General features: G+C 46.7%; 1 protein-coding gene across 4 annotated transcripts in view; it reads left to right on the top strand.

Annotated features, from left to right (window-relative positions):
* The first annotated feature begins 739 nt into the window (after window positions 1–739).
* LOC147624881 (vacuolar ATP synthase subunit H family protein) overlaps window positions 740–26,324 on the top strand; it is a 90,920-nt gene continuing 65,335 nt past the window's right edge. For all 4 annotated transcript variants that reach the window (XR_015268874.1, XR_015268873.1, XR_015268872.1 and 1 more), the window contains exons 1-3: window positions 740–814; window positions 898–944; window positions 1,031–1,156. Coding sequence is in view for 1 of the 4 variants with exons in the window: in XM_086818121.1 (XP_086674247.1) it covers window positions 757–814; window positions 898–944; window positions 1,031–1,156 (231 nt within the window). In the remaining 3 variants the exon portion in view is untranslated. The remainder of the gene's footprint in view (window positions 815–897; window positions 945–1,030; window positions 1,157–26,324) is intronic.

Here is a 26,324-nt window from a genome sequence, read left to right as displayed (position 1 = left end):
TATATATGAACTTTGCTTTGTGAAATTTATAAATATCTTACTTAAGCAATTTCTTGTGAATAGGATAAACATTTTGTATGGACAATGAGCCACTAATTTAGCATCTTATGTCAATGAGGTCATGTAGAACTCTGAGTTGAATTATGTGACTCACTAGTGGTTATAGAGTAAGGTCTAAAAATAGTTCATGCAAATGCCTAAAGAGACTACATGGTCTTGCATAAAATACTAACTTTACGTTGTGAAGATCATGGAGATAAGGTAAACACGGAGTGAAAAACCCTTCCTCAATTTGAATGAAAAAATAGGCAAAGCAACCCCAACTACTTCCTTAAACGGAACACCCTCAAAATTATTCCCACGGAGAGAGACGGTTCGGTATGCAATTTGTTGCCAAAATGATGCAAGCATACTAAGGCTAAAAGGCAACAATAGTTTTGTGCTCATTGCCAATGCCCATGAGAATCACAACACACAAAGCGCTTACACACCTTAGCCTCATTGCTAGGATGAAATGATGGTTGGAAAGGACCATGAAGCTCTTATCGTGGCTCAACCATAAGGACTCGTGAAGGTAAATAGTATCTAGTTGGTGAGTCCATTGATTGAATGCTTTTGATGATACTTAACTGCTAAATGATTGTCTTGGATGGAAGGAGAAAGCAAGAGGACAAGGAACAAAATGCATCATGATAAAGGCCCAACTACATCATGGCACAATCGGTCAGCACTGTGTGGAGAGAGAGAGAGAGAGAGATGGATCTACATCAAGCAATGGCGTTAGAAGTGAAATGTTTCAATGAAGTTAATATTCGTAAGGTTCTCTCAATTCCGTTTCGTATATAGGATCAATATATATTTTTATTGATGGATGACCATCTATTATCATCGTGCCAGAGAGGAGGGTCTTTCGCGGATCTTCGATGGAGCTCACGAGAGGAGAGGTGACTCTGTGTCTGCCTGTCTCTCTCTCAAATCGGTGTCTTTACTGGTGTGATGGTGGTTGTGAAATTCTTCCTTCTCGGAACAGGTGCTGGAGCGCGCGATACCGTGGGAGACGTACACAGCGACCAAGCTGATCAGCGGGACCGGCCTGCAGCTCTTGCGGCGGTACGACCACAGGCAACAGGACGCCAAGGCTGCCCTTCTCGACGAGGTGAGAGAGACGACTTCTTGCACCCATTGCTTCTTGATCGGCCGCTCTCTTAGAGCGTACATTGCGCACGTCCAATTTCACTTAGCTATCTGCTCTCATCCAGATCCCACCTAAACCTTGGAGACTTATGTGTGGCAATCCAACCTAGATCCACTTTTTGCTGATTAGTATGAATGTTGAAGAACCCATCAGAAGACAACCTCAACATAAACACCATCTCTAATCTAACCTAATACCATTCAGGTATTTAGGTATAGAACAGTCTTGGGTAGGGTTTAGATCACTCAAGACAGAGCTATTTCCGGTTGCAAGTGCAACAGAAGATCTTAACAAGAACACTACAGACTTGGAAGTGCAAATAGACATTGTGGTAGTCTAGAGATCAACTAGACAGCGGACGGGGGCTCCAAGGTGACAAGCTTGACCTCAAACATAGCAAGAAGAGGAGAAGGTCTAACGCTAATTGTAAACCACAAATACTGTCAATGCTGCTAATCAGTTGAAGTCTAGGTATGCGGAGTCTTGGAAGACAGAGCAAGAAGACAATTTCTTTTATGAAACCCAGTCCAGTTATTGGCCTTGTATTCTGGCACTTCCCCTAACCATGGAACCAACTTCACTTATCACCCAGATTAGGAGGTGGTATTTTGATGCAATACTTGTGGTGCCAATGTAAAAGCACAATACCTTGGGACAAAATTATTCATTATCAAAAGGGCTAAACCACAATCATGAAGGTGTGAAAGCAAAGAGGAGGGAACACTACCTAGACTCCTGGCAGAGGTTTTGCACCCCTTAAGTAGTTAAACATTATAGATTTTTTTCAAGGCTAGCCTCTAGCCTTGGCAGTCAACCAAACAGAGGCACTTCATTTTACAGAGGAGCTAGATGGTGCTAATTACTTGAGCCCATGTTGGAGCATTAGGATGCTGTGTGGGGGTTTCCAATTCAAAGGCTTTGTCCTCGTGTATTTGTGACTTGAAATGGTGAACTTTACATCACAACTTTGCATGTGGTGGCCAGCAATATTCTATGCGAGTCTCAGAACATACTTGATATAAAACCTTGAATTGCTCTTTAATACTTCACTAAGTATGCAACCCAAATCTTAAGCAACTATTGATTGCTTCAATTACAGAAATCGCAGTTCACAGTTCACAGAGGGGTTTCTTCTCTATTCACCTCCTAACCATGACCAGTCCTTGCTCGATTTTCTCTATTGCAAAGCCCGGTTTGAATTGGGCTCCTAATTTCGTGCTAGACTTACCCTCCCTCTCTCTCTCTTTCTCTCTCTCTCGGATTCGATAGCAGAACCTTGGAATTCTCCCTACGTAAACTTCTAAAACAACGTTAGGGAATTTCATCTTCAAATTAATTATCTTGTCCAAGTTGAGCTTTTTTTTGACCAGCCTATCAGTTACAGAAGTTTGCTGATTAAGGTGTGCTTAACTTTATAGTTTGGTGCAATTAAATTCAATTGAAGAGAGATGGGAGATGAAAGAATGACACAATATACTGGGTTGGGTCCCAACTAACCCACTTATGGCCCCCCAGTTGGGCATCGTCTCTCTCTATCTATTCTCTTAATCTCCTCAATATTAAGTAATTGCATCATTAACGCATGCCTTAGTCATGTCTTTTTCTGTGCATGTAACACAACCGGTGGTTTGGACCAATTCGAGTTACACATTGTCCGGACAGCCTTGACCGATTGTCACATGCAGAAGCTCTGGGAGTCTTCTTCTCAGCCCTGAAAACGATCTTGGAACATGCTTGATGCAAAACACATACAGAAGATAAAGAAGAGAGAGATACAAAAAGGTGTACAAGTCTTGTAGTATTCTGTATATTCATAATGTACAAAAAGCTGTACAAGTGTTGCAGCTATAGGTTGCCTCTTCAAAAGGTAGAAATACCTAGTCTAGTCCAAAATCTACGACTCCGCCTGTTGAAGGGCTGAAAGCCTAACAATGAGCAAGTGTGCCCCTTTTATAGGGCTGGATTGCCTTCATGGACTGGCCGACGTGCTGTCGGCAGGTCCTGGACAAATGTCATGTGCAAGAAATGTGTAGTGGTGATCTCAGGACTAATCTTGAAGGGTCAACAGATAAAGAACCAGATAAGAACCTGATTTTGGAGCATGTGCGGTGTGAGTGGGCAGGGACAGACTTGTGGAGGACACAAGAGGGCTGTCGGCCAGCGCAAGAAGGGAATATTCTCTTGTCGGCAACAGTATTGTTGGAATTGTTTGTCCAGGACCTAGCCGACTAGCAGACGGTCAGTCCACTTGTAGTTCCCAAGGCCTAAGTCCTCTATGGGCTAGATCACAGATTTAGGAGATTAGAATAGATTTCTACCTTTTCATGAAGGCAACCTATGGCTGTAAAGATTGTATTACCTTTTTGTACATTAGAATATACGGAATACTTAGCTATCTCTCTATCTCTTCTCTCTCTTCTATATGTGTTTTGCATCAACATGTTCCAGGATGGTGTTTAGGGCTGAAAGAAGATTCCCAGAGCTTCCGCATGTAAGAAAATATCACTTCATTGCTACAGTTGATAGAGTCCTATTCATTTTTGTTTTGGCCGACAGGCGCTTGTGTCGTCCACAAAGTCATCTTGCCCAAATGAGTAGCGCTAGCTCCAACGAAATAGCTATGGGATTAGCCTGTACATGTCTCGCACATGACATCCCCCTCTGCTAAACTTGATGATGGAATTCCAACTTCTATTCTTGGACGATTGTCATCATCCCATTGTCCATTCCTAGAGTCCCAAACCTGTCATCTTCCCTTCTTGGCAACCTTTTCACTGAAAACCTGGCCTGGTCTCCAAATCCACTCCAACTCTGATGAAGATCTATGCATTTGTTCCATGCTATCCCGTATCCCTTCATGCTGCCTTGAACACTTTCTCTGGTCATATTTTCCTGAGTATTGAGTCTAGTACTCTCACTCCACTCCTTGGAGGATCATCCTCCCTTGGAATCGTTGCCTGAAAGCCTATCCTGGTGTGCCCCAAGTGGCACCCAACTCAGAGGATTGCTATTCCCCTTGGGTCTTGTGGAACACCACCAACCAACCTCCTGGGAACTTCTTCCACGTCTTGTGTTCCTTTCCTTGGATTGTGCACCTTCATTTGGGACTGAATTAGTGTTTAGCCTTGCTGAGCCCGATGCTCTGATACCAATGTCACATGCAGAAGCTCTGGGACTTCATTTAGTCCTAAACACCATCCTGGAACAACTTGATGCAAAACGCAAGCAAGAGAGAAGGAGAGAAGAGAGAGAGAGAGAGAGCTGAGTTTCAATATATTCATAATGTACAAAAAGGTGTACAAGTCTTGCAACCATAGGCTGCCTCTTCAAAAGGTAGAAATACCTACTCTAGTCCTAAATCTATGACGTAGCCTGTTAAAGGGATGAATGCCTAACAATGAGCAAGTGTGCCCCTTTTATAGGGTTGGATTGCCTTCATGGATTGGCCGACCTATTGTTTGCTAGGTCTTGGACAAAATATCACTTCATTGCTGCAACCAATAGAGTCCTATTCATTCTTGTTCTGGCCGACAGCCTCCTGTGTCCTCCACAGTCATCCTGCCCAAACCAACAGCACTAGCTCCAAAATTTGGTCCAAGTCTTGTTCTTTATCTTGCTGCCCTTCAAGGAAATAGCTTTGGGATTAGCCTGCACATGTCTTGCACATGACACTGGTGTTGCCTTATTGTGGTGGGAGGACTACTTGAAGACTACACAGTTAGGACGTGGGATGACTTGCCTGGTGGTTTCTAGGGAATCAACCTCCATTGGTCATGGGACAGGTTGAAGAAGCAATGGGAAAGTTTGGCATATAAGTAGGGTGAGAAGGTAATTGATTATTTAGGGTGTCTTGTTGTGGTGGGAGGACTATTTGAAGACTACACAGTTAGGACGTGGGATGACTTGCTTGGCGGTTTTCAAGGAATCAACCTCCATTGGTCATGGGGCAGGTTGAAGAAGCAATGGGAAAGTTTGGCATATAAGTAGGGTGAGAAGGTAATTGATTATTTAGGGCACTACACAGGTCGGACGTGGGATGACTTGCTTGGCAGTTTTCAAGGAATTAAACTCCATTGGTCACTGGGGTAGGTTGAAGAAGCAATGGGAAAGTCTGGCATATAAGTAGGGTGAGAAGGTAATTGATTATTTAACCCGCTTCCGGAAGTTTCTACTTGTGCTCCACAAGGCTATTTGGATTTTGAGATCGGTGGACATTATTGTGGATTTCTGAGATCGATGCTCGCATGTTGTGCACATCCGTTTGTGAGTCACTAAGACATATTTCGTCTTGCTTTGACTCTCGAGACCCTGGATAGTTCCAAATCTAGGTCTCACTAACAATCTCAGTAGAAGGGCAATGACAAGGGTGAGCAATCCAAGGTCAAGGATGGTAAGGACAAGCTTAGTGGGGAAGCCTTGGTGCTATTGTGATTCCACTAATCAATTTGGGAAGGACTATTAAAATATCCTGAAGAAGCAAAATAGTAAGGGCAAGGGGAAAGCGAGCTCCTCAGCAATGGTAGTCTCGATAACTTTGGCAATTGCTCCCCCTTTCGCTTTCCCACTAGTACTGCAATTGCTCTTCTTTTGACCATGTCTCCATTGTCTCGGGCCATCACGGTATCATGATATGCTGAAAAACGATTCACATGTATTTGGTGTCCTTTTTTTTTTTCCGATGGAAGAGCATCAAAGGACATCATTTGGGATGGTTTGGTTGAGCAATTGAAGCTACCTACAAAGGTGGACACAAGTGGCATTGTTTTGGCCATTGTCGTGAGGGAAAGAGTGTTGGAGTATGCACATGCGGAAGCATGGGCTTCTTCTCACTACCCTGAACAATCTCCCACAATTCTTTGTGGATGAACCAGATCCGCATATTCAGCTTCCAATGGGCATAGTTGGTTCCGTCCAACTTGTCATCCTTGTTCGTACAGGGGGGAGCCATTTCCACATCAACAAAGTATAAAATCTCAACACTCCAAGACTCCTCTCGAGTTCTTTCCAATGAAGCGAGGCACCAGGACCAATCAGCCCCCTCTCAAATCTGAGAAAGAAAGAGGCTGGACAGCATCAAAACAGTCCACCAAAACGCACCGGAAACACCCAACCAGAGGGAGGGGAAGCGAGGGAAGAAGCACAGATGTCGAGGCTGCTTGTCGAGATGCACCACACGCGAAGAAACACTGGTAACCAAGCACAAGAGCAGGGGGGGACTGAAGAGGAAATAGAGATGTGAGAAGCCGCTGGGAGAAAGAAAACGCAACTATGATGAAAAAACGCAGCCACTGAGGGAAGGATCAAAATCGCAATGTACTCGTGTAGCCGAGTTCACAGGCAGTGGTGGATTTGGTGGCGCAGTACTGAGAGTGGCACTCGAAAGCGTTGGCTTCGTCGAGACCCCTGAGAGCATCAATAGCGATGCAGTCGTATTATGGCCTGCTCAGCGATGTCCGCCAAGAGCTTGGAGCGCTCGTCGATGTAGTCGGAAACCCTCACCTTGCCGGTCTCCAGGCGTACGATGTCCACCAGCTTCTGCTGCACATCGGGGTCCCTCGGGGACTCATTGCCCCCATGAGAGAACGCGCAACAGTAACGCCATCGCTATGGCAAAAATGATGGTGATGGCGAGGGCAGGCATGGCTCTAGCAGCAATAGCTGCGGCTACATGTGACGATGGTGGCGAACCTTGCTTGTTTAAGCGCAGACAGGCTGGCGCACTTCTCCAATGCTCACACGCACAGGTTGTCGACCTTCAGCCATGCCTGCTTGGACACACACCTGCAAGCTACCTGCCTGGGCTTCACCTGTAGCATCTCCAATGCTGGCATTGACCTCGAGTTGGTTTGCCCTATTCTGCACACAGCAGCGATACACACATGTGCCTTAGCACCTACACAAGCTTCTGCCCAATAGCTCCTGCCCACGTTGCAGCTTACGGTGACCTGGTGCACCTGCACCACAACGGCGCTCACGGTATTGACCTTGCGCTTTGATACCAGTTGAAGGGAGCTAAAGAAGCTCAGCTGAAACAGTTAGGGTTTCATGTGGGAGACACACAGAGAAGAAGGGAGAGAGAGAGAGAGACGTGTGGGGATAAGTCAACTTACAAGTATGAGTGTGTGACTCCCCTATCACAAATGTATATTTGCTCTAGTACACATAGTGCACTTAGTACATTAAAAGTACTAAGTGTACTATGTGCTATAAAACTTATGGGCTAGTACACACTATAAGGGTGGGCATAATGCCTTTACCCCAACATGTGGCTCTCCTATTTATACTACTCCCAATGAGCAGTCGGCCAGCTTATATCGAGGCGGCCAGCATAGTTTTGTCCCACGACTGTAAAATCAGCATTAAATATTGAATAATTCACATAAAAAGCTGCGCTTTTCTTCATGGCTGGCTGGGCATCATGCGCTTGAATCTCTAGGGTATGGGCACTGAATTCCCTCTGTTTTGAGGGCTGGGCAGCCTGTGTGGGCTGCCCCACACTTGCCCTATAGCCATCATAACACTAGATGTGCTGTCGGCTGCCCCTGGCATGCCCCTAGGGCTGTCCTACAGCCTCTCCATGGCTGGTGGGTTCAGCTAGGGCCTTCCTGGCCCTTATGGGGGTGGTTTCACACTATCCCCATGCCCACACTAAGACTTGGGGTAGCCCTTTGGGCTGGCCCCTTTTCCTAAAAGCAAACCCTAACTATCTACACAATGATCTGGCATCCAGTACCATACCAGATACACAGAATCACTGACATCATTCCAGAGGGAGACTCACAGCGCGGACTGGCACTGTTTCATGTGCAGGACAGTGCACACCTGACCTTGGACTCCTGTGCAGGACAATGCACTTTGCTGTCCACTGTGTGTGGGAAGGAAGACGGCCAGCTAGAGGGATTTGGGCTGGGAATGGATGCTTGGCGCCGCTGTGCAGGACCTTCTTAAGGGGTGCAAGACCAGCCCCAGGCGGCCAGCCACGACCGGCGCAGCTGGTGGCCAGCCTGGGCCACTTGCGCGCAGTGCGAACAGAGGAGGGGCGTGCACAGCTTCACGCCATGAGAGAGAGAGAGAGAGAGAGAGAGAGAGAGAGAGAGAGAGAGAGAGAGAGAGAGAGATTTTATTAACGTCTTCCAAAAGACCGAACTCGGCCTATGAGACAAATCGGAGTACCTGTATGGGGTATCCTCTGTCATCCCAACAAAATGAAAAAGTACTGAATAAAAAAGCTGAATCTGGGTGTGCAGGGGATGGAGAGAGAGAGAGTTATATTAATGTCTACGAAAGGCCCCAAGGGCCTATGAGACCAAAAGTAATACAATGGTACCATGGATATATTGAGCCATGGAAAACTACACTCATGTGTGTGCATGACTTTGATTTTATCTTTGGATGACTTGTCTTGTTTGCCTGGACAATGCCTAAGGTTTCTGCTTGCGTTGTCCATGGGGCCGGGGACGCCTGGGCACCCTGTGGACGTGTATGTGCACACCTGTTTGGGACTGATAGGTGGTCTACATGTGTTTTGCAGGTGGTAAGTATTCCCAAAAACTCAATTTACAGCTTTATGAGTTCACATGCTAATAATTATTGATGCAGGTTCACACTCACTTATAAGTGGCCGGACAACTTATAAGTGAGTACACATTGAGCAGGACTTATTTAATACACGTGGCGGCCAAAAGCTGGGCATTGGACATTATTTGGGCCTCCTTCAAGTAGGCGCCCCCTTCTGGACCTAAAAAGCACATGTGGGAGCTAAAACTAGCGGAGGAGCTCTAATCTTGAGTAAGACTCCAGTTTTATGTGAGGCGCTTGCGTTTCCGGGTGCATGGGAGCTGGTCGACTGCTTCTACAGGCTGTTTACAGCCTTCTATCGCGACAAAAACCGAACAGGTGCATGGGAGGTGCTGGCCGACCCCTTCTGCATGTTCTCCACTGCTGGCCGGCTGATTTCCAGCTTGAACAGAGGCTGGATAGAGGATAAAACAGGGAGGAAGAGCTGGTCGTGGGCATCTGGATAGTTTTCCTTATGACCGGGGGCTTACAAGCTTGTGTACAGCTGCTGGTCGATTTCTTTTGAGGCTACTGAGGCCTGGTTGACTGCTGAAAACAGCCTTTGAGGGCTGGTCGACTTGCTCTATGAGCCAGATAGGAAGAAAATGATGATGCAGAGCTGTCCCGGGCTGATGTGGGAGTGCTATGGGCTGTCCATGGTTGTCCTACATATGCTTTATGCTTGGAATGCTTACTTGTGCTGATAATTGTCAACAAATTCAGTTTATGTTATGTTTTCTTGTTTTCATATTGTATTGGAAGAAACAGGTGTAGCCAGTGGTGAACCTTGGGCACCCGCAAGGTTGTATTGGAAGCAGACTCCTTTTTGGTAATCGAACCATAAGGGGGAAGGGGGGCGGGCGGGGGGCGTCAGCCCATCTTCTAGCCCTTAGTGTGGTGTACTGTGCACATTTGTCATCTTGTTTATCTGACATGCTTATGTGTATTTTCAGATTTCATGATTGATAAGATTTTTCGTGTACAATTGTCCTTCTGTTTACATTGGTATCAAAGATTGGCTTTCTAGACAGTTGTGCCTAATATGATGCTGGATATGGCTGTAAGGAATCATTATCCATGAGAGAAGGTTGGGATTCTAAGGTAGTCCTCGTCTTATTGTTGCGCCTTGAAAGAGGTTACCTTTGGTTTAAGCGGCAGTGAGCGTGTGGAAAGACTTCGCGGCCTTCCTGTCTGTGTAGGGGCATTGTTGCACCCTTCCAGTCTATTCGGTATCATACTTGGGAAATTGGTAGAGAGCGATTCTGGGGCACGGAAAATTCTTTTCTTTCTGAAAAACTGGAAGATACATTATGGCCAGCTAGTCAAATCATTTTGTGGAGGACTCTATCACCCGTACTTGCTGCATGTGGGAAGAAGATAGAGATAGGGATCATGTTGGGGCTTTTGGGGGTAACGATCCACCAATCTGCCAAGGCTGAGGATCAGCAGGATATTGATGCCTTGATGAATGAGCTTGAAGAGCTCCGTACTTTGCAAAGAGATCCTGAAGGCTAATGGGAATCGACAAACCTCGAGAGTTGGATGCTGCTTATTTAAAAAGCCGTGGCGATGTTGTTTCCGATGATGAGGGCAAGTGGGTCTTCACACGGCAGCCTCGTAGGCTATCCCGTGAAGGGAACTTTGATGATGTTGTGAGAGGGCATGCAGCCCGCACTAGTGATGTGAGGGGGCATGCAAACTGCACCAGTGATATAAGAGGGCATGCAGTCCGAGTAAGTGATGTAAGTGGGTATGCAGCCCGAGCAAGTGTTTTGAGGGGGCTTGCAGCTCATGCAACAGATATGAGGGGGCATGTGACCCGAGGAGATGATGTACATCGACATGTAGCTCATGGGGATGATGAGGGGTTTTCAGTCCATTTGAGAGATGCAAAAGATCTTCATGCATTGTCGGTGGTGTCTCCACCTTCTAGGTATGTTCCTGTGAAACCGGCCTGACAGGCAATGAAACAAACACTCGCACATAAAACACTTCAACGCCATTGAGGACCTAGAAAAGGAAAACAAACAGGGGGAGCTAGAGTGCTCCTGCAAACAGTACACAGACACCGATTGGCCCCAAATCGCAGTGGCGCCCCTTGCGGTATTTCTTTAATTGATTATAAGAGCTTTGATTACAATATAAGGCTGGGAACTCAGCCGTCGCAGTAGAACCCTTGAAGCCTGCAAAGAACCTGCATCTGGCTTCTTGTCCACTCGGCATCCACAAACAAGTCCAGCCATTGTTCGCATCAAAGACTCTTCTCACATTGAATCTGCATACAAAAGCTTTCTCCCATGATCAGGGCTGCCACAACCATCCATAGCCTCTCACACTATGAACAGCATCACACCCTGACACATCCAGTGCTCCTGCATCACAACACAGACTCCAAAACTGTCTCTTAAAAGAGAACTCGTATCACAGCACAGCATACCATACAGTCGACACACCTGTACAAACCCTCTCTACCTTCCAAGGGTACTATCCATCTCTGTCATGGATTCCCTGTCCCCTGTCCAATCAGTAGCAAGGCTGTACCATACATGTGTCCATTCCTGTACCTTCTGCCTGCATGTGACTTATCTCCTGGAGAAACCCAAAAACATGTTTCCTCGTCGAGAAACCTACGACCTGTTTCCACATGAAACCCTTAGGCCTGTTTCCCTTTGAAACTTCTGTCCTGTTTCCATACATCTAGTTACCTGTTCCCTCATGAAACATCTGGCAACATAAAGATGCCCATAACTGTAGGTCCCACTGTTCCTTTCTAGCAGGAAGAAAACAATCTGCTCCATGAGCACGCAGCCATGCGAGCTTGCATCACTCCCATGCCAAGAAACACTACCAAATAACCTTGTACTTGCAGCCAAAGACCCAAGCACATAGCTGAATTTGCAGCCAAACAAAAACAGCCCATAGATTGTCCCAAAACAGTCCCGAATCCAAAGCAAAGAGAAACTGAAAGTTCCATCAGTTGAATGCCATCGACATGATGTCTATGTTCATGAATAACCAGCCCCTCCTTTCTGTATCAGCTGTCGTGCAGCAGCTGCCTATATTAGCTGTACCTGTCCGTACAAATATGCCTGCAGCCATACAATCGTGCATCTGAACTTGCAGTCGGACAGTTGCCACGTGGACTGTACCTGCAGCTGTACCTGACTGCGCCGCCTGTACCTGCAGACAGCAGCTTGACCTGCGCCGCCTGTACCTGCACCGCCTGAATCTGCACCTGCAGCAGCCTGTACCTGCACAGCAGTCGTACACTGTACCTGCAGCAGTCGTACAGTTCTGCACAGGCTCTTCTATGCGCAGCCAACATGCAGTCCACCTCTCCCAAAAAGCACACGCTTCCTCAAGAGATAGGCGCCTCTTTTGCCTGCCAGCCCCTCTTTTTCCCAAAAAGCACACGTGGCCCCAGAATAGCATATGGGCCACGTTTTTCTTTAATGAAGGGATTTATAATAATTTTTAAAGGTTTTTGAAACCTTTTAAGTTAAAATCTCTTTGCCCCCCCCTTCACACTTGGGGTTGTCCACACATGGGCTTCCATCTTCACTCCCACCTGATGCCATTCACACTGTCCACCATGTCCCCGTGCACACCTGCATATTATCCAGAGAAAAACACAGGGTCGTGACATCCTGCTCCTAAAGTTCCATCCAGAGTGGAAGGTGCTACACGGGAAATCAGCCCTAGATCTGGGCATCGTTGCCATCGTAGGCATGACGAGGAGGAGATGTATTAGAGCGTCGGGATGCTCGTCATAGCAAGAAGGCCAAAGAGTTCAAGTCAGGGGACAAGGACGTCAAATTTGAGAGCTATAATGAGTTGGATACTACCAAGGCACTTGCTTTCATAAGGCAATTTGAAATAGCCTTTTGCATTGAGGAATTTACCGAGAAATCTATGCTCAGGCATGTGGGTATGCATCTTAAAGAGACTGTAAGTGATTGGTGGATGGCAAAGCTTTTGGATAGGACAGCTGCCCGTACATGGAGTGCTTTCAAAGAGCAATTTTATGATCAGTTCCTTCCTCCTCACTTTGAGAAGGATGTACGAAAGGAATGGGATTGGCTAACACAGGGTGAAGGCGAATCCGTTTCCTCTTATGTATCAAAGCTTTGGCGGATTCTTCTCAAAGTCACATCTTTCATGACGATTAGCGAGGACGAGAAGAAAAGGAAGTTTGAGTCAGGGCTGCAACGAATCATTCAAAAGAGCCTTGCAGTGTACCCCCACAACACCTTACAGGAGCTCATATACTCAGTAACTATTTCTGAGGAGTTGCATGGTAAGGAATGTCAAAAAGACAAGAATTCAGCTCATACAAGGAAAAATTCAGAGCTGGAAATGAGCAGAAAAAGGGTGGACAGCCACCTAAGTTTATGCCTCATGAGTCCAAGGATGCAAAAGGGGGCTCAGAAAAGAAGCGGGGGGGTAAAAAGGATGATCCTAAGCTGTCCAGACAGCATATCTTTGATTGCATGAGAGAGGGGAAGTGCTTCACATGTGGGAGCAAAGATCACATGAAAGCTCAATGCTCCCAGAATCTCAAAAAGAATAATGTGCAGGATGCCTAACCGAGTGTGAATGTTATACCCGATGTTCAGGGTAACACTGTACATGAACCAAAGAGCAGAATCTTATGCAAAGCTTAGGGCAAATTAAAGGACCAAACAGCTTTATTCCTTTTTGATAATGCCTCAACAGATAACTTCATATCCAGACAGATGGTTGCTGCTCTTGGGTTAAAGCGCGAGGAATTGGGCATGGACTTTCATGTAGATGCTGCCTTTGAGGGCAAGGAAGTTAAGGTCACTCCTATCATTGGGAAGCTTCGCATACAAATACAAGGATATTTGGATCATGAAGACTTCCTCGTGGCACCACTTACAGGATGTGATGTGATACTTGGGATGCCTTGGCATTATTGTTTGGATCCCAAGATTTTGCACAAAGAAAAGAAAGTTATGTTTCATATGGGTAGGGAAGTTTGTATTGATGCGGGTACTACTGGGAGTACCATACCCGTTGTAAGCCATATATCTATTTCAAAGGCAATAAAGAAATCAGCTTATTCTTACTTGGTCTTTGTACGTGATAATGTTCAGCATGATGCTGTAACACCCGTAGATCAAGATAAGATTGATTTCTTAAGTGAATATGCTTATTGTTTTGCTGATTCACTACCAGGACAGTTACCCCCAGAGAGGCCAGAGGATCATTGTATTGATATAATCCTTGGGAGCTCTCCTCCTAACCGACCTCCTTATAGGGTGAGTGTTGCCCAACAGGAGGAAATCATGACTCAAGTAAATGATTTACTTGAGAAGGGGTTGATAAGACCAAGTTCTTCGCCTTATTGTTCTCCAGTTTTACTTGTGCAGAAAAAGGATGGGACATACAGAATGTGTGTTGATTATAGGGTCCTTAAGAAGATTACTATCAAGAACAAGTTTCCGATTCCTCAACTCGATGATATTCTTGATAAACTTGAGGGAGCTGCTTGTTTCACTCGCATTGATCTTAAGAGTGGTTACCATCAGATTTGAGTGGTACCTCAAGATGTGCACAAAACGGCTTTTCGAGTGGTTGTGCCATTTGGACTTACGAATGCTCTCGCCAGTGGACATAATTTTTAGACCTCACCGCAAGTTCATAGGAACTTTCTTTGATGATATTATCATTTTTTCAAAGAATGAGGCTGAACATAAAGAGCATCTTGCCATTGTTTTTGAAGAGCTAAGGAAACATAAGCTTTTCATCAATGGGAAGAAGAGTGAATTCTTGTCAGAAATTCACTATTTAGGGCATATGTTTCCAAGGACGGAGTACGCATGGATCTCGCAAATATTCAAGTAATCAAGGATTGGCCAGAACCGTAGAATGTGCATCAAGTTAGGAGCTTTATTGGGTTATGCTCTTATTATCGTCGATTTATTCGACACTTTGCATTCTTAGCTTCACCGTTACATGATCTAACGAAGAAGAAAGTAGCATTCCGTTGGTCGGAACATGAAAAGATAGCTTTTCAAAATTTGAAGAATGCCATCATAGTAGGGTCAGTTCTTATTATTCCAGATTTGCATAGACCTTTTGTGGTCGAGTGTGATGCATGTGGAGATTGTTTGGGGACTGTTTTGAACCAAGAGGGACATGCACTGGCTTTTGAAAGCCGCCGTCGGCAACATGCGGAATTATATTTGCAGGTTTATGAAAAAGAGTTGTTGGCCGTTATTCATGCCCTTCAAACATGGAAGCATTATCTTTTGGGGACTGAATTTATGGTAAAAACAGATCACCAGAGTTTGCGACACTTTCTTACACAGCCTAAACTTTCGGAAAAGCATCTAAGGTGGGCAAACTTCTTGTCCATGTTCCATTTTCAGATTTTGCATACCCCAGGCAAGAAGAATTTGGTGGCGGATGCTTTGTCCCGTAGGCCACAAGTGCATGTCATAACTACCGCCCACCATTAGGACTTATCAGGGATGCGATATATGTATGTTGGAGACACAGATTTTCAGCTTATTTGGGTTGATTTGAATCATGGTACTGCTGTCCCATCTTATTCGATTAGAGATGATGCAGAATCGTATTTGTGTAGTGCATGAATCACGCCAAAAGGTTATGGAAGAGTTTCATGCTCCACCATATGCTGGTCATCATGGTATTTTGGCTACTACACAGGCTTTGGAAAGATATTTCTTTTGGTCAGCTCTACGCAGGGATATTGAAGCTTATGTGCGAGAGTGCATAGTGTGTCAGAAAGTCAAGTTTGACAGACACAAGATACTTGGTTGCTTTAGCCCTTACCCATTCCACAGGAACCATGGGAAAGCATTGCCATGGATTTCATTATGGGTTTACCGAAATTGACACATGGAAAGGATGCTATATGGATTGTTATAGATCGTTTTAGCAAACATGTACACTTTATTCTTGTGAGGAAAACAATCAAGCCAGAGCACATGGCAAAGTTATTCTTAGCTCAGATTTTCAAACATCATGGCATGCCCAAGTCTATTGTGGGGGACAGAGATCCTTGGACTACCAACTTATTTTGGTGGGCATTGTTTGATAATATGGTCACAAAGTTGAGTTTTTCATTAGCCTATCATCCTCAGACGGATGGTCAGAGTGAAATTGCAAATTCAGCTGTGCTTGACTTACTCGAGTGTTATGTATATGAGCAGAAGTCAGATTGGGAAAAGTATTTGCCATTGGTTGAGTTTGCATACAATAACACAGTTTATTCTTCAACTAATAAGGCTCCATTTGAGATACTCTATGGCAAGGTGGTGCTTCCACCTATCTTACGAACAAAAGATGAAATCTTTGCAGCAGATGAGTATGTTCGTGATTTGGATACTGCGTTTGCACAGGTTCGGACAGCCATAGAAAGATCTCAAGCTAAGCAGAAAAAGGTAGCTGACAAACACAGGGAAGAGGTGGTTTTCAAGGGAGGTGATTGGGTATTACTTAAGTTTGAGAAAGCACGTCTTCGGAAGCGGCTAGGTAAGGAAGGCCGGTTTTCTAAGCTTTCAAATAGGTATTATGGGCCATTCCAAATTTTGCAGAAAATAAATGAAGTGGCATATAGATTGGTATTGCCTGATCACTGGAAAATACACAATGCCTCTCATGTCAGTTTGTTGAGGCCTTATGTGGGACCACCTCCGATGGAACCAGTTTTGGAAGATCCACCAGAAGTGGATGAACTTGAGGAGGTGTTGCAACCTGAGCAGATAGTTTTTCATAAAGAGTGGAAGCCTGCAGGTGGCAAGCTAGTGCGCAGGTATCTTGTGAAGTTTAAAAACTATTCGGCTATGGATGCCAAATGGATGGATGAGGATTATTTTGCGGATTATCTGGAGCTTCTAAAGGCCTACTTGGAAGCTTTTTAGTTGCAGTCAACTGCTTAGAAGCTGGGGGGAATGTCACAAAATTCCTTACAGCTTCTATTTTTCTACTGTTCATGTGGCATGTGGAGCCTGACATGACATACATGTATGGTTGGTGTAGCCTGACATGGTGTGTCTGTTAGAAGTCATCTCCTGTCTATTTGTATACACCAGGGCCTTTGTTGTGGGTGTGCCCGCCCGTATATCATTTTTCCACACTCCCCGTATTTTTTCCCTATTTTTCCCATTTTTTCCTAGTGGTTGGAGGGCTGCCAGGTGATGCCAGGAGCACTCTGAAGCTGGCCGATTGCATCTGTATCAGTCGTGGGCTGTAGGAGTGCTGGCCGACTTGATTTGCTCAGGCGTAGGCATCTGGAGCTGGCCGACTGCTATTTTCAGCAGTCGTGGGTTTTTATTCAGTCGTGGGCACTTTCTAGAGCTGGCCGACTGCCCTCATGGGATTGTATATATTGCCCCTCATCCTCCTCCACTTTCTCATTTAGTATTTCCGGGATCTTGTGTATAGAGAAGAGTTTACACACATCTCTCTGTGTTTCTTGTGCTGATTATTTTCTGCAGTCTACTTGCTCTTGTCTACCCAAGTTTGGATATCATTTCCGCTGCATATTCTGACATGGTATCAGAGCCAGAACCCTAGGCTCTAGGAGATCTTGGGCGTTTTTCTGAGCAAGAGGGGGAGCAACAGGTTGCTGATCGGTGGACTGTTCCGGGCTGAACGGGAAGAGAAGGTGCAAGAGGAAGGCGGGCAAAGGGGCTGGACAGCCACTTGCATATTTTCTGATTTTCAGATTTTTTCCCACCCACCCACCCTTTCAGGTTACTCTCCGAGATGGCAGATTTACTAGAAATGGCCGAGAAGCACGTGAAGATTCCGACTCTCCCCACGTTCCCAGTGGATGGTCAGTTGGACGGGTCCAATTATGGCATATGGAAGGTCATGATGGAGTCAGTTTTGGAGTCATATGATCTTGCTGATTTTATTATCATAGGGGTGCCACGGCCGGAAGCTGAGGAAGGGGAGTTATTATCGACGAGGAAGGACCGCGAGGCACAGGCACACATGTGGGACCGTGTCAACGCCAGGGTCCGGTCGTTTATATTCCTCAATTGCACACCACAGGTGATTAACCATGTGAAGCACATGACGCTGGCGAGAGGCATATGGGAGCACTTGGCTTCTTTATACAACAGGGTGTCACCCATGAAGCGGATATCCTTGGAAGTGCAGATGCGGGTTATGAACCCTGCAAAGTCTTCGACGATGCGGGAACACATTAACAAGCTGCAGGCCCTTCAGCAGGAAGTCCTTCAAGTTGGGAAAGAGATATCATCCGAAGATATGGCCATCACGTTACTTTCCCACTTGCCTGGTCAGTGTTCTGCTTTCTATTCCTCGTTGATCACTAGTGGCAGGCTCAGCACCATTACTTGGGAGGAGCTTGTGCCAATGGTCTTGGACCAGGAGGAACGTTTCACGAACCCTCCTCACGGCGGAGGTTCGGAGGCCTTAACTGGCCAACGGTCGAAAGGCCGTAATACCAACAAGGGCAAAGTAGAAGGCTTCACCGGAGAAGTCTTCCGAGAAGAAGCCTGATCCAGAACGAGAGAAGCTGAAGGCCGAAAGATCGTGTAATGATTGTGGCGAGAAAGGCCACTACTGGAGGAAGTGCCCCAAGCGGACAGGGAAGAGTGCTGATTCCTCAGCCTCAGCTGCGAAGACTCCGGCATTTGTGCACTTGGAGATGGTGGACTCCGATGCTTCATCATCTTCGAGCGAGGAGGCAGTTGGCTTCACCGCAAAGGATACTCGGGAATGGATTCTCGACAGTGGTGCTTCCAGGCACATGACTCCATCCCGTGACTTCTTCCTGGATCTGAAACGGCAGTCAGGTCGTATCTTTATTGGCGATAAATCCACTATTCCGATACATAGTGAGGGCCGGATGGAGATTATTCCCGACGGCAAGGGGGGCAAGCATGCTTCCCGTGTTCTTTATGTCCCTGCTCTGGGCTTTCATCTTTTGTCAGTGCATGAGGTATGCAAGACTGGCTTTCGGGTGGAATTTGAGGAGCATTCAGTTGCTCTGAGGGACCGTGAGACAGGCAAAGTTGTTTGGGAAGGCGGTGTGGAGAATGGCATCTACAAGCTCTCTGCACTCTCCTCACTGACAGGCTCTCAGGTCAGAGATTTGTGGCACTTTCGTTTTGGCCACTTAAATGTGGATGCTTTGAGGCGTGCCTTCCGGGACCAAATGGTGGTTGGCTTGCCAGATGTTGGTAGTAGGCAAGGACGCTGCAGTTCTTGCATATGTGGTAAGCAGCACAGGGAATCCTTTCCGAAGCAGGCTTCCAGGCGAGCTTCGAAACCTTTGGAGTTGATTCACACTGACTTGTGTGGACCACAGCAGATACCATCCTTGGGAGGATCTCTCTACTTCATGCTGCTTGTTGATGATTGTACGAGATTCACGTGGGTCTACTTTCTTTCACAGAAGGACCAGGCTTTTGCTCGGTTCAAGGATTGGCACGTGATGGTGGAGAAAGAGTCTGGATTTCAGGTCAAGACTCTCAGGGCTGACAAAGGAGGTGAATTCTACTCGACTGTATTTTTCCGGTTTTGTGCAGATCATGGCATCAAGAGGGAATTGGCCAATACCGGATCGCCTTCGGAGAATGGAGTTGTTGAACGTAAGAACAGGACTGTGGTGGAGATGGCGAGGACCATGCTGGAGCATCGAGATCTTCCTCGTCCACTTTGGGGTGAGGTTGTGGCAACAGCTGTCCATACCATAAACCGCTCTCCGATGACTTTTGTACCCCATATGACTCCATTTGAGGCATATTTTGGCAGGAAACCCGATGTCTCACACTTCCGTGTCTTTGGGAGTGACGCGTATGTACATATTCCGAAGAAGCAGAGGGGGAAGCTTGACTCCAAGTCCCGCAAGCTGGTATTTGTGGGGTATAACTCTCTTTCCAAGGGATACAGGTTGTATGATCCAGAGAGGAACGAGATTGTTGTCAGCCGGGATGTGGTCTTTGACGAGCATGTTCCAGCATCCACTGTCGAGGAGCCGCCACTTCTTGGAGATCCAGAGGAGTCTGATGATGATTCCCAGTCTACCACTCCAGTTGATCCACCTCAGTCATCATAGGAGGTTGAGCCCGCAGCTGGAGTTGAGCCCCCGCGAACACAGGAGGCTCCACGATCTGTTCGAGTACCTAGGTGGTTGTTAGACACCCTTCGGGAGTCAGGTGTCACGGAGCTACCCTCCGAGTGGACCACAGAGGATGGCCCTCGAAGATCACATCGAGTCCGAGATAAAAGCAACACGGCGGAGCTTCTTCAGGTGAACTATGCTCTTATGTCTCGTATCATGCGGAATAAAGAGCCCACTTCCGTAAAGGAAGCCCTTTCACAGGATACTTGGAGAGAAGCCATGCAGGTGGAACTAGACGCCATCGAGAAGAACAACACTTGGGAGTTGGTACCGAGGCCGTCGAAGCGGTCAGTCATTGGTGTCAAATGGGTCTTTAAGACCAAGTACGCGGCTGATGGGTCGGTGGACAAACACAAAGCCAGGCTCGTGGCTAAGGGTTATGCTCAGCGGCCAGGCATCGACTACGAGGATACCTTTGCACCGACAGCGCGGATGACCACGATTCGGACCGTTCTAGCCCTTGCTTCTTCTCAGAGGTGGCCCGTGTACCAGATGGATGTAAAATCAACGTTCCTTAATGGTGACCTGCAGGAGGAGGTGTACGTTGAGCAGCCTCTAGGCTTTATTGTTCCAGGATCAGAAGGGATGGTTTATAGGTTACGTAAGGCCTTGTATGGTCTTAAGCAGGCTCCTAGGGCTTGGAATCAGAAGATTGATTCCTTCTTTATTCGGACTGGATTTCAGAGATCGGTTGCAGATCCGAACCTGTATCTCTTTCGGGAACGTGGCATGGTCACACTCATCATCCTTTATGTGGATGATCTCATTCTCACCGGCGGTCATGTGGAGCACATCGGAGTGACGAAGGCTGCCTTGTCAAAGGAGTTTGAGATGACCGACTTAGGCTTACTCCACTTCTTCTTGGGGTTGGAGATCTGGCAGACCCAGAGGGGGTTTTTCGTCTCTCAGCAGCGGTATGTTCATGAGTTGCTTGAGGCCTTTGGGATGGAGAACTGCAAGCCTATTACTTCGCCGATGGACCCGAACACAAAGTTAACCGTTACAGATCCTTGTGAGCCAGTTGATGCCTCGCAGTACGGGAAGTTGGTTGGTTCATTGATCTGGTTGCTGAACACTAGATTGGACTTGAGCTTCTCCGTGGGGCTGTTGAGCTCTTTTATGCAGACGCCATTGAAGACTCATTGGGACGTAGGATTGCGAATCTTGTGGTATCTGCAGAGTACGAAGGATCTGGGACTCTTTTACACAGGAGGGAATGGAGTCAAGCTCCAAGGTTGGAGTGACTCAGATTGGGGAGGAGATCCAGACACGAGGAGGTCTACTTCATGATACACTTTTACCCTCGGCTCAGGAGCAGTTTCTTGGAGCAGCAAGAAGCAGCCAACTATTGCCCTTTCTTCGACAGAGGCAGAGTATCAGGCTGCTTGTGGTGCTGCTTGTGAGGTTGTATGGCTGCGGAGGCTGCTAGGCGAGATGGGGTTTCCACAGAGGGAGCCCACAGTCATCCAGTGTGATAACCAGAGTTGTATAGCTATTGCTCGGAATCCGGTTTTCCATGCCCGGACCAAGCATATAGAGATACAGTATCACTTTGTTCGTGAGAAGATCTTGGCGGGTGACATCTTGCTACTTTATTGTTCGACGGAGGACAATGCGGCGGACCTCTTCACGAAGTGTCTACCTTAGGCTACGCTCAGGCGGCACTCCAGCTCCCTGGGGTTGGTTTCACAGCCAGGAGCTGAGAGGGGGTGTTAGAAGTCATCTCCTGTCTATTTGTATACACCAGGGCCTTTGTTGTGGGTGTGCCCGCCCGTATATCATTTTTCCACACTCCCCGTATTTTTTCCCTATTTTTCCCATTTTTTCCTAGTGGTTGGAGGGCTGCCAGGTGATGCCAGGAGCACTTTGAAGCTGGCCGACTGCATCTGTATCAGTCGTGGGCTGTAGGAGTGTTGGCCGACTTGATTTGCTCAGGCGTAGGCATCTGGAGCTGGCCGACTGCTATTTTCAGCAGTCGTGGGTTTTTATTCAATCGTGGGCACTTTCTAGAGCTGGCCGACTGCCCTCATGGGATTGTATATATTGCCCCTCATCCTCCTCCACTTTCTCATTTAGTATTTCCGGGATCTTGTGTATAGAGAAGAGTTTACACACATCTCTCTGTGTTTCTTGTGCTGATTATTTTCTGCAGTCTACTTGCTCTTGTCTACCCAAGTTTGGATATCATTTCCGCTGCATATTCTGACAGTGTCTGTGTGGCATATGGAGCTTGACATGACCGTACATGTATGGTTGGTGTATCTTGACATGATAGTACATGTATGGCTCATGGAGCCTGACATGATGTAATTCCTTGGGACTAGCTATCCTAGAGATCTTCTGTATTTATGTTCTAGAAAGATTCTGGAAGGATCGGACACTTTATCGGATACAACTGAGCAGATGGGTGTTTCTTCCAGTCCAGGTGCACTCGTGTGTGCATGACTTCGATTTTATCTTTGGATGACTTGTTTTGTTTGCCTGGACAATGCCTGAGATTTCTGCCTGCGTTGTCTATGGGGCCGGGGACGCCTGGGCACCCTGTGGACGTGTATGTGCACACCTGTTTGGGACTAACAGGTGGTCTACATGTGTTTTGCAGGTGGTTAAGTATTCCCAAAAACTCAATTTACAGCTTTATGAGTTCACATACTAATAATTATTGTGCAGGTCACACTCACTTATAAGTGGCCGGTGAGTACACATTGAGCAGGACTTATTTAATACACGTGGCGGCTAAAAGCTGGGCACTGGACGTTATTTGGGCCTTCTTCAAGTAGGCGCCCCCTTTTGGACCTAAAAAGCATATGTGGGAGCTAAAATTGGCGGAGGAGCTCCAATCTTGAGTAAGATTCGAGTTTTATGTGAGGCGCCTGCTTTTTCGGGTGCATGGGAGTTGGTCGACTGCTTCTGCAGGCTGTTTACAGCCTTCTATCGTGACAAAAACCTAACAGGTGCATGGGAGAGGCTGGCCGACCCCTTCTGCATGTTCTCCACTGTTGGCTGGCTGATTTCTAGCTTGAATAGAGGCTGGACAGAGGATAAAGCAGGGAGGAAGAGCTGGTTGTGGGCACCTCGACAGTTTTCTTTATGACCAGGGGCTTGCAGGCTTGTGTACAGCTGCTGGTCGATTTCTTCTGAGGCTACTTAGGGCTGGTTGACTGCTGCAAACAGCCTTCGAGGGCTGGTCGACTTGCTCTATGAGCCAGATAGGAAGAAGACGATGATGCGGAGCTGTCCCGGGCTGATGTGGGAGTGCTATGGGCTGTCCATGGTTGTCCTACATATGATTTATGCCGGGAATGATCACTTGTGCTGAGAATTGTCAGCAAATTCAGTTTATGTTATGTTTTCTTGTTTTCATATTGTATTGGAAGAACAGGTGCAGCCAATGGTGAACCTTGGGCACCCGCAAAGTTGTATTGGAAGCCGACTCCTTTTTGGTAATCTAACCATAAAGAGGGGGGGGGGGGGGGGTCAGCCCATCTTCTGGCCCCTAGTGTGGTGTACTGTGCAGATTTGTCATCGTGTTTATCTGGCATGCTTATGTGTATTTTCAGATTTCATGATTGATAAGATTTTCCGTGTACAATTGCCCTCTTGTTTACAATGTCCATGGCATATCTCATCATGGAATGGAAAATACAACAGAAACAAAACATAAACATAGCTATCTCAGTGAGGTGATACATAACTGTCAATGGAAACTCATCATGGAATACTAGGAACATCGAAACATGAGAGGAGCATCAGCCCCGAGTAGATGGTATACCACTCTCCAAAATATCAAGCATGGGGCTAATGAGTATGGCCGAGAGGTCTCCTTGGGCTACATCATGTGGAAAGGTAGCTCGATGGCGGTGAGGCATGTCTTGGATCTGGAGTTGACGAGGGGATCGTGGCGGACGTCTGGGGAGCCGAGGGCGTCGGGCATGTTGGAATGTGGAGGCCCGATCTGAGGTAACTCCTGTCGGGCGAGGTGGGTCCGGTGCAGCTCGAGGTGGGTACACAAGATCCATTGTATCGGTGTCCTCCACCTCCTGGGTCCGAAAAGAAACTGTTGATGGTTGGCTAGCGAGGGAGGGGGTAGGGTGGTTGGGGCCAAAGCTCTCTCAAGAAAGTGTCCCTGTGTTCCCGGAGCTCAAATAGGAAGAGGCCTAGGCAACGCTGGTCTGGGAAGTCAATGATCCCGGAGAGTGGACCAAATCCCCCACGAAACAGATAGTGAAACCTCCCTCGGATCTCATGGTATACTGGGCAGCGGCATATGTAATGCTCCTCCGTCTCAACCTCTGTGTGGCATAATTGGCAGATTCTCTTCTCTTTGGGTCTCCGTACGAGCTTCCCGGCTGAATGTTTACAAGAGTCGAAAATCACTCTTAGCAAGGAGAGAATGGTGATCACATGAGCTAAGAGTTGAGAATGCACTCTCATAGAAGTGAGGCACAAGGCCTTTATATTGTCATGTGCAAGCTAATCCCAAGGCTAATCCCTGAAGGGCAATGGATAAAGAACCAGACTAGAAGACAGATTTGGAGCTTGTGCTGCTAGGTTTGGGGGAGGAGAACCTTATGGATTCATGAAGGTAGCCTATGGCTGCAAGATTGTACATCCTTTTTGTACCATATGAATATGTTGAATACTTATCTATATCTCTCTCTCTTTTCTATTCTCTGTAAGCATTTTGCATGAGGTTGTTCCAAGAGTTTAGGGCTGAAAGAAGACTCCCCGAGCTTCCACATGTGACATGTATAGATGTACATAGGGACGTTAAGGGCTGAGGAAGTGGTCGCCCTTCTGAGGAGGTAGCCGACCATCTATGGAAGTGACTGCCCTTGACTAGTCAATACCACATGAGCGTGACATCATGCATGACCTCAGCATATGCCACATTAGCATGACGTCCATAGTGGTTGAGTACTTTAGGTACGGTGCAGTACGGTATGGTATGGTATGGTACGGTATGCGTACGAGTACGCAAAGTACGCATTGGGATGAGTACTTTAAGTACGTTCACTTTCAAAAAAAATGTGGTTCCTCGGACATTTCAGCCACTATGGGTTGACATCATGCATGCAGTTGAGCCTTTTACTCCATTGCCTCGGCCATCTGCAGATCAGCCTTGGCTTGATCGGGCACTATGTAAATCTGGTGACTTGATATCACTTTCAGCTAACCAGGTCTATCATAAGCTCGTATCAGAGAAAGATTGGGTTTCAGCCAAGGCCAATAAGGTGTGGGGATTGCACAAGTCTAAATCATGGTGGTAGAAAACTCTTATGCGTGGTTGGCAGTCTAAACTCCCTTACCAAGGTCAGGTTTTCATTTGGAGGATGTTGGTGGGAGGGTTACCTACATGGGATCAGCTCAGCCGTCGTAAAATTACATTGGCCTCTTGCTTCTTCTGCACGACATGCATTGAAACAGTTATGCATCTGTTCATGAGTTGTCCAGTGGCCCGTCAGATTTAGTCTTTTGTCTCTCGCGTTTGGGAGGCAGTAGAGAGGTCTACTGTTTCGGCTCATCAGTGGATATTTGGGATTTGTCCTCAAGTCATTACTTCGGACAATCACCTTGTGATATTCCATTTCCTTAGATGGACAGGACTTTGGCATATTTGGACTACACGGAATGGGTTCATCTTTGATTCCTTGTCTGGAATACATGGGCACATTCTACGTATCCGCGGTTTGGTGCTTTGGCAGTTTTCTTCTCTTCTCTCAGCTCAGCTACTGGATGCAGATGTTATTTCGTTATGGTCTACGGCGGCTCGGCTGGCTCATCTTTGATGCTTTTATCTGGGATGCTTATTTGGCTAGGAGGCTTTCTTATTAGTGTAGAGGTTTGCATGGTCATGATCCTTTAGAGGATCTTTTGTGGGGGTTTTTTTGGGGCCATAGGTTCTGTGTGAGCCATGTGGCTGATGTACATTTTTACATATAATATAAAACACCATTTCACGAAAAAAAAAGAGAGGCAGTGGGCACCTTGAAGCTGGACAGCAGTAGACGGGCGATGTCAACTAGATGGTCACGCGACGCAGGTACGGTGTAGGTACGGAAATGCAACGGCGGTCCAAAACACGAAGGGATTTGATTAAAAAAAAGCTACGGAACCCTAGGTGATGTGAAACCGACGGGTTTGGGCTTCAAAAAAAAAGGTCCACGTTGTACTGTTCCGTACAACGTATGGAACGTACAGATCCATATTGTACGGACTGAATCTTTTCGTGCCAGTACGGAATGCAACTATGATGACGTCGGCATGAGATCATCATGTGCTATGCTAGGAACCATGTCATCGCTCTACGACCAGTTGTGCGATTTGCTTGGGTGCTCTTTATATGGTCCTGGAATTTCCTGCCAACAATTCTTACCAGTTGCAAAACCCATAGGAAACACTTTTTAGACTTCAAATATG

Source organism: Cibotium barometz, chromosome 24, assembly GCF_041138505.1.
Source record: "Cibotium barometz isolate CiBa-2024 chromosome 24, ASM4113850v1, whole genome shotgun sequence".
Taxonomy (NCBI): domain Eukaryota; kingdom Viridiplantae; phylum Streptophyta; class Polypodiopsida; order Cyatheales; family Cibotiaceae; genus Cibotium; species Cibotium barometz.
Note: the sequence above shows the minus strand (reverse complement) of the source record. Positions and strands in the feature narration are given on the sequence as shown.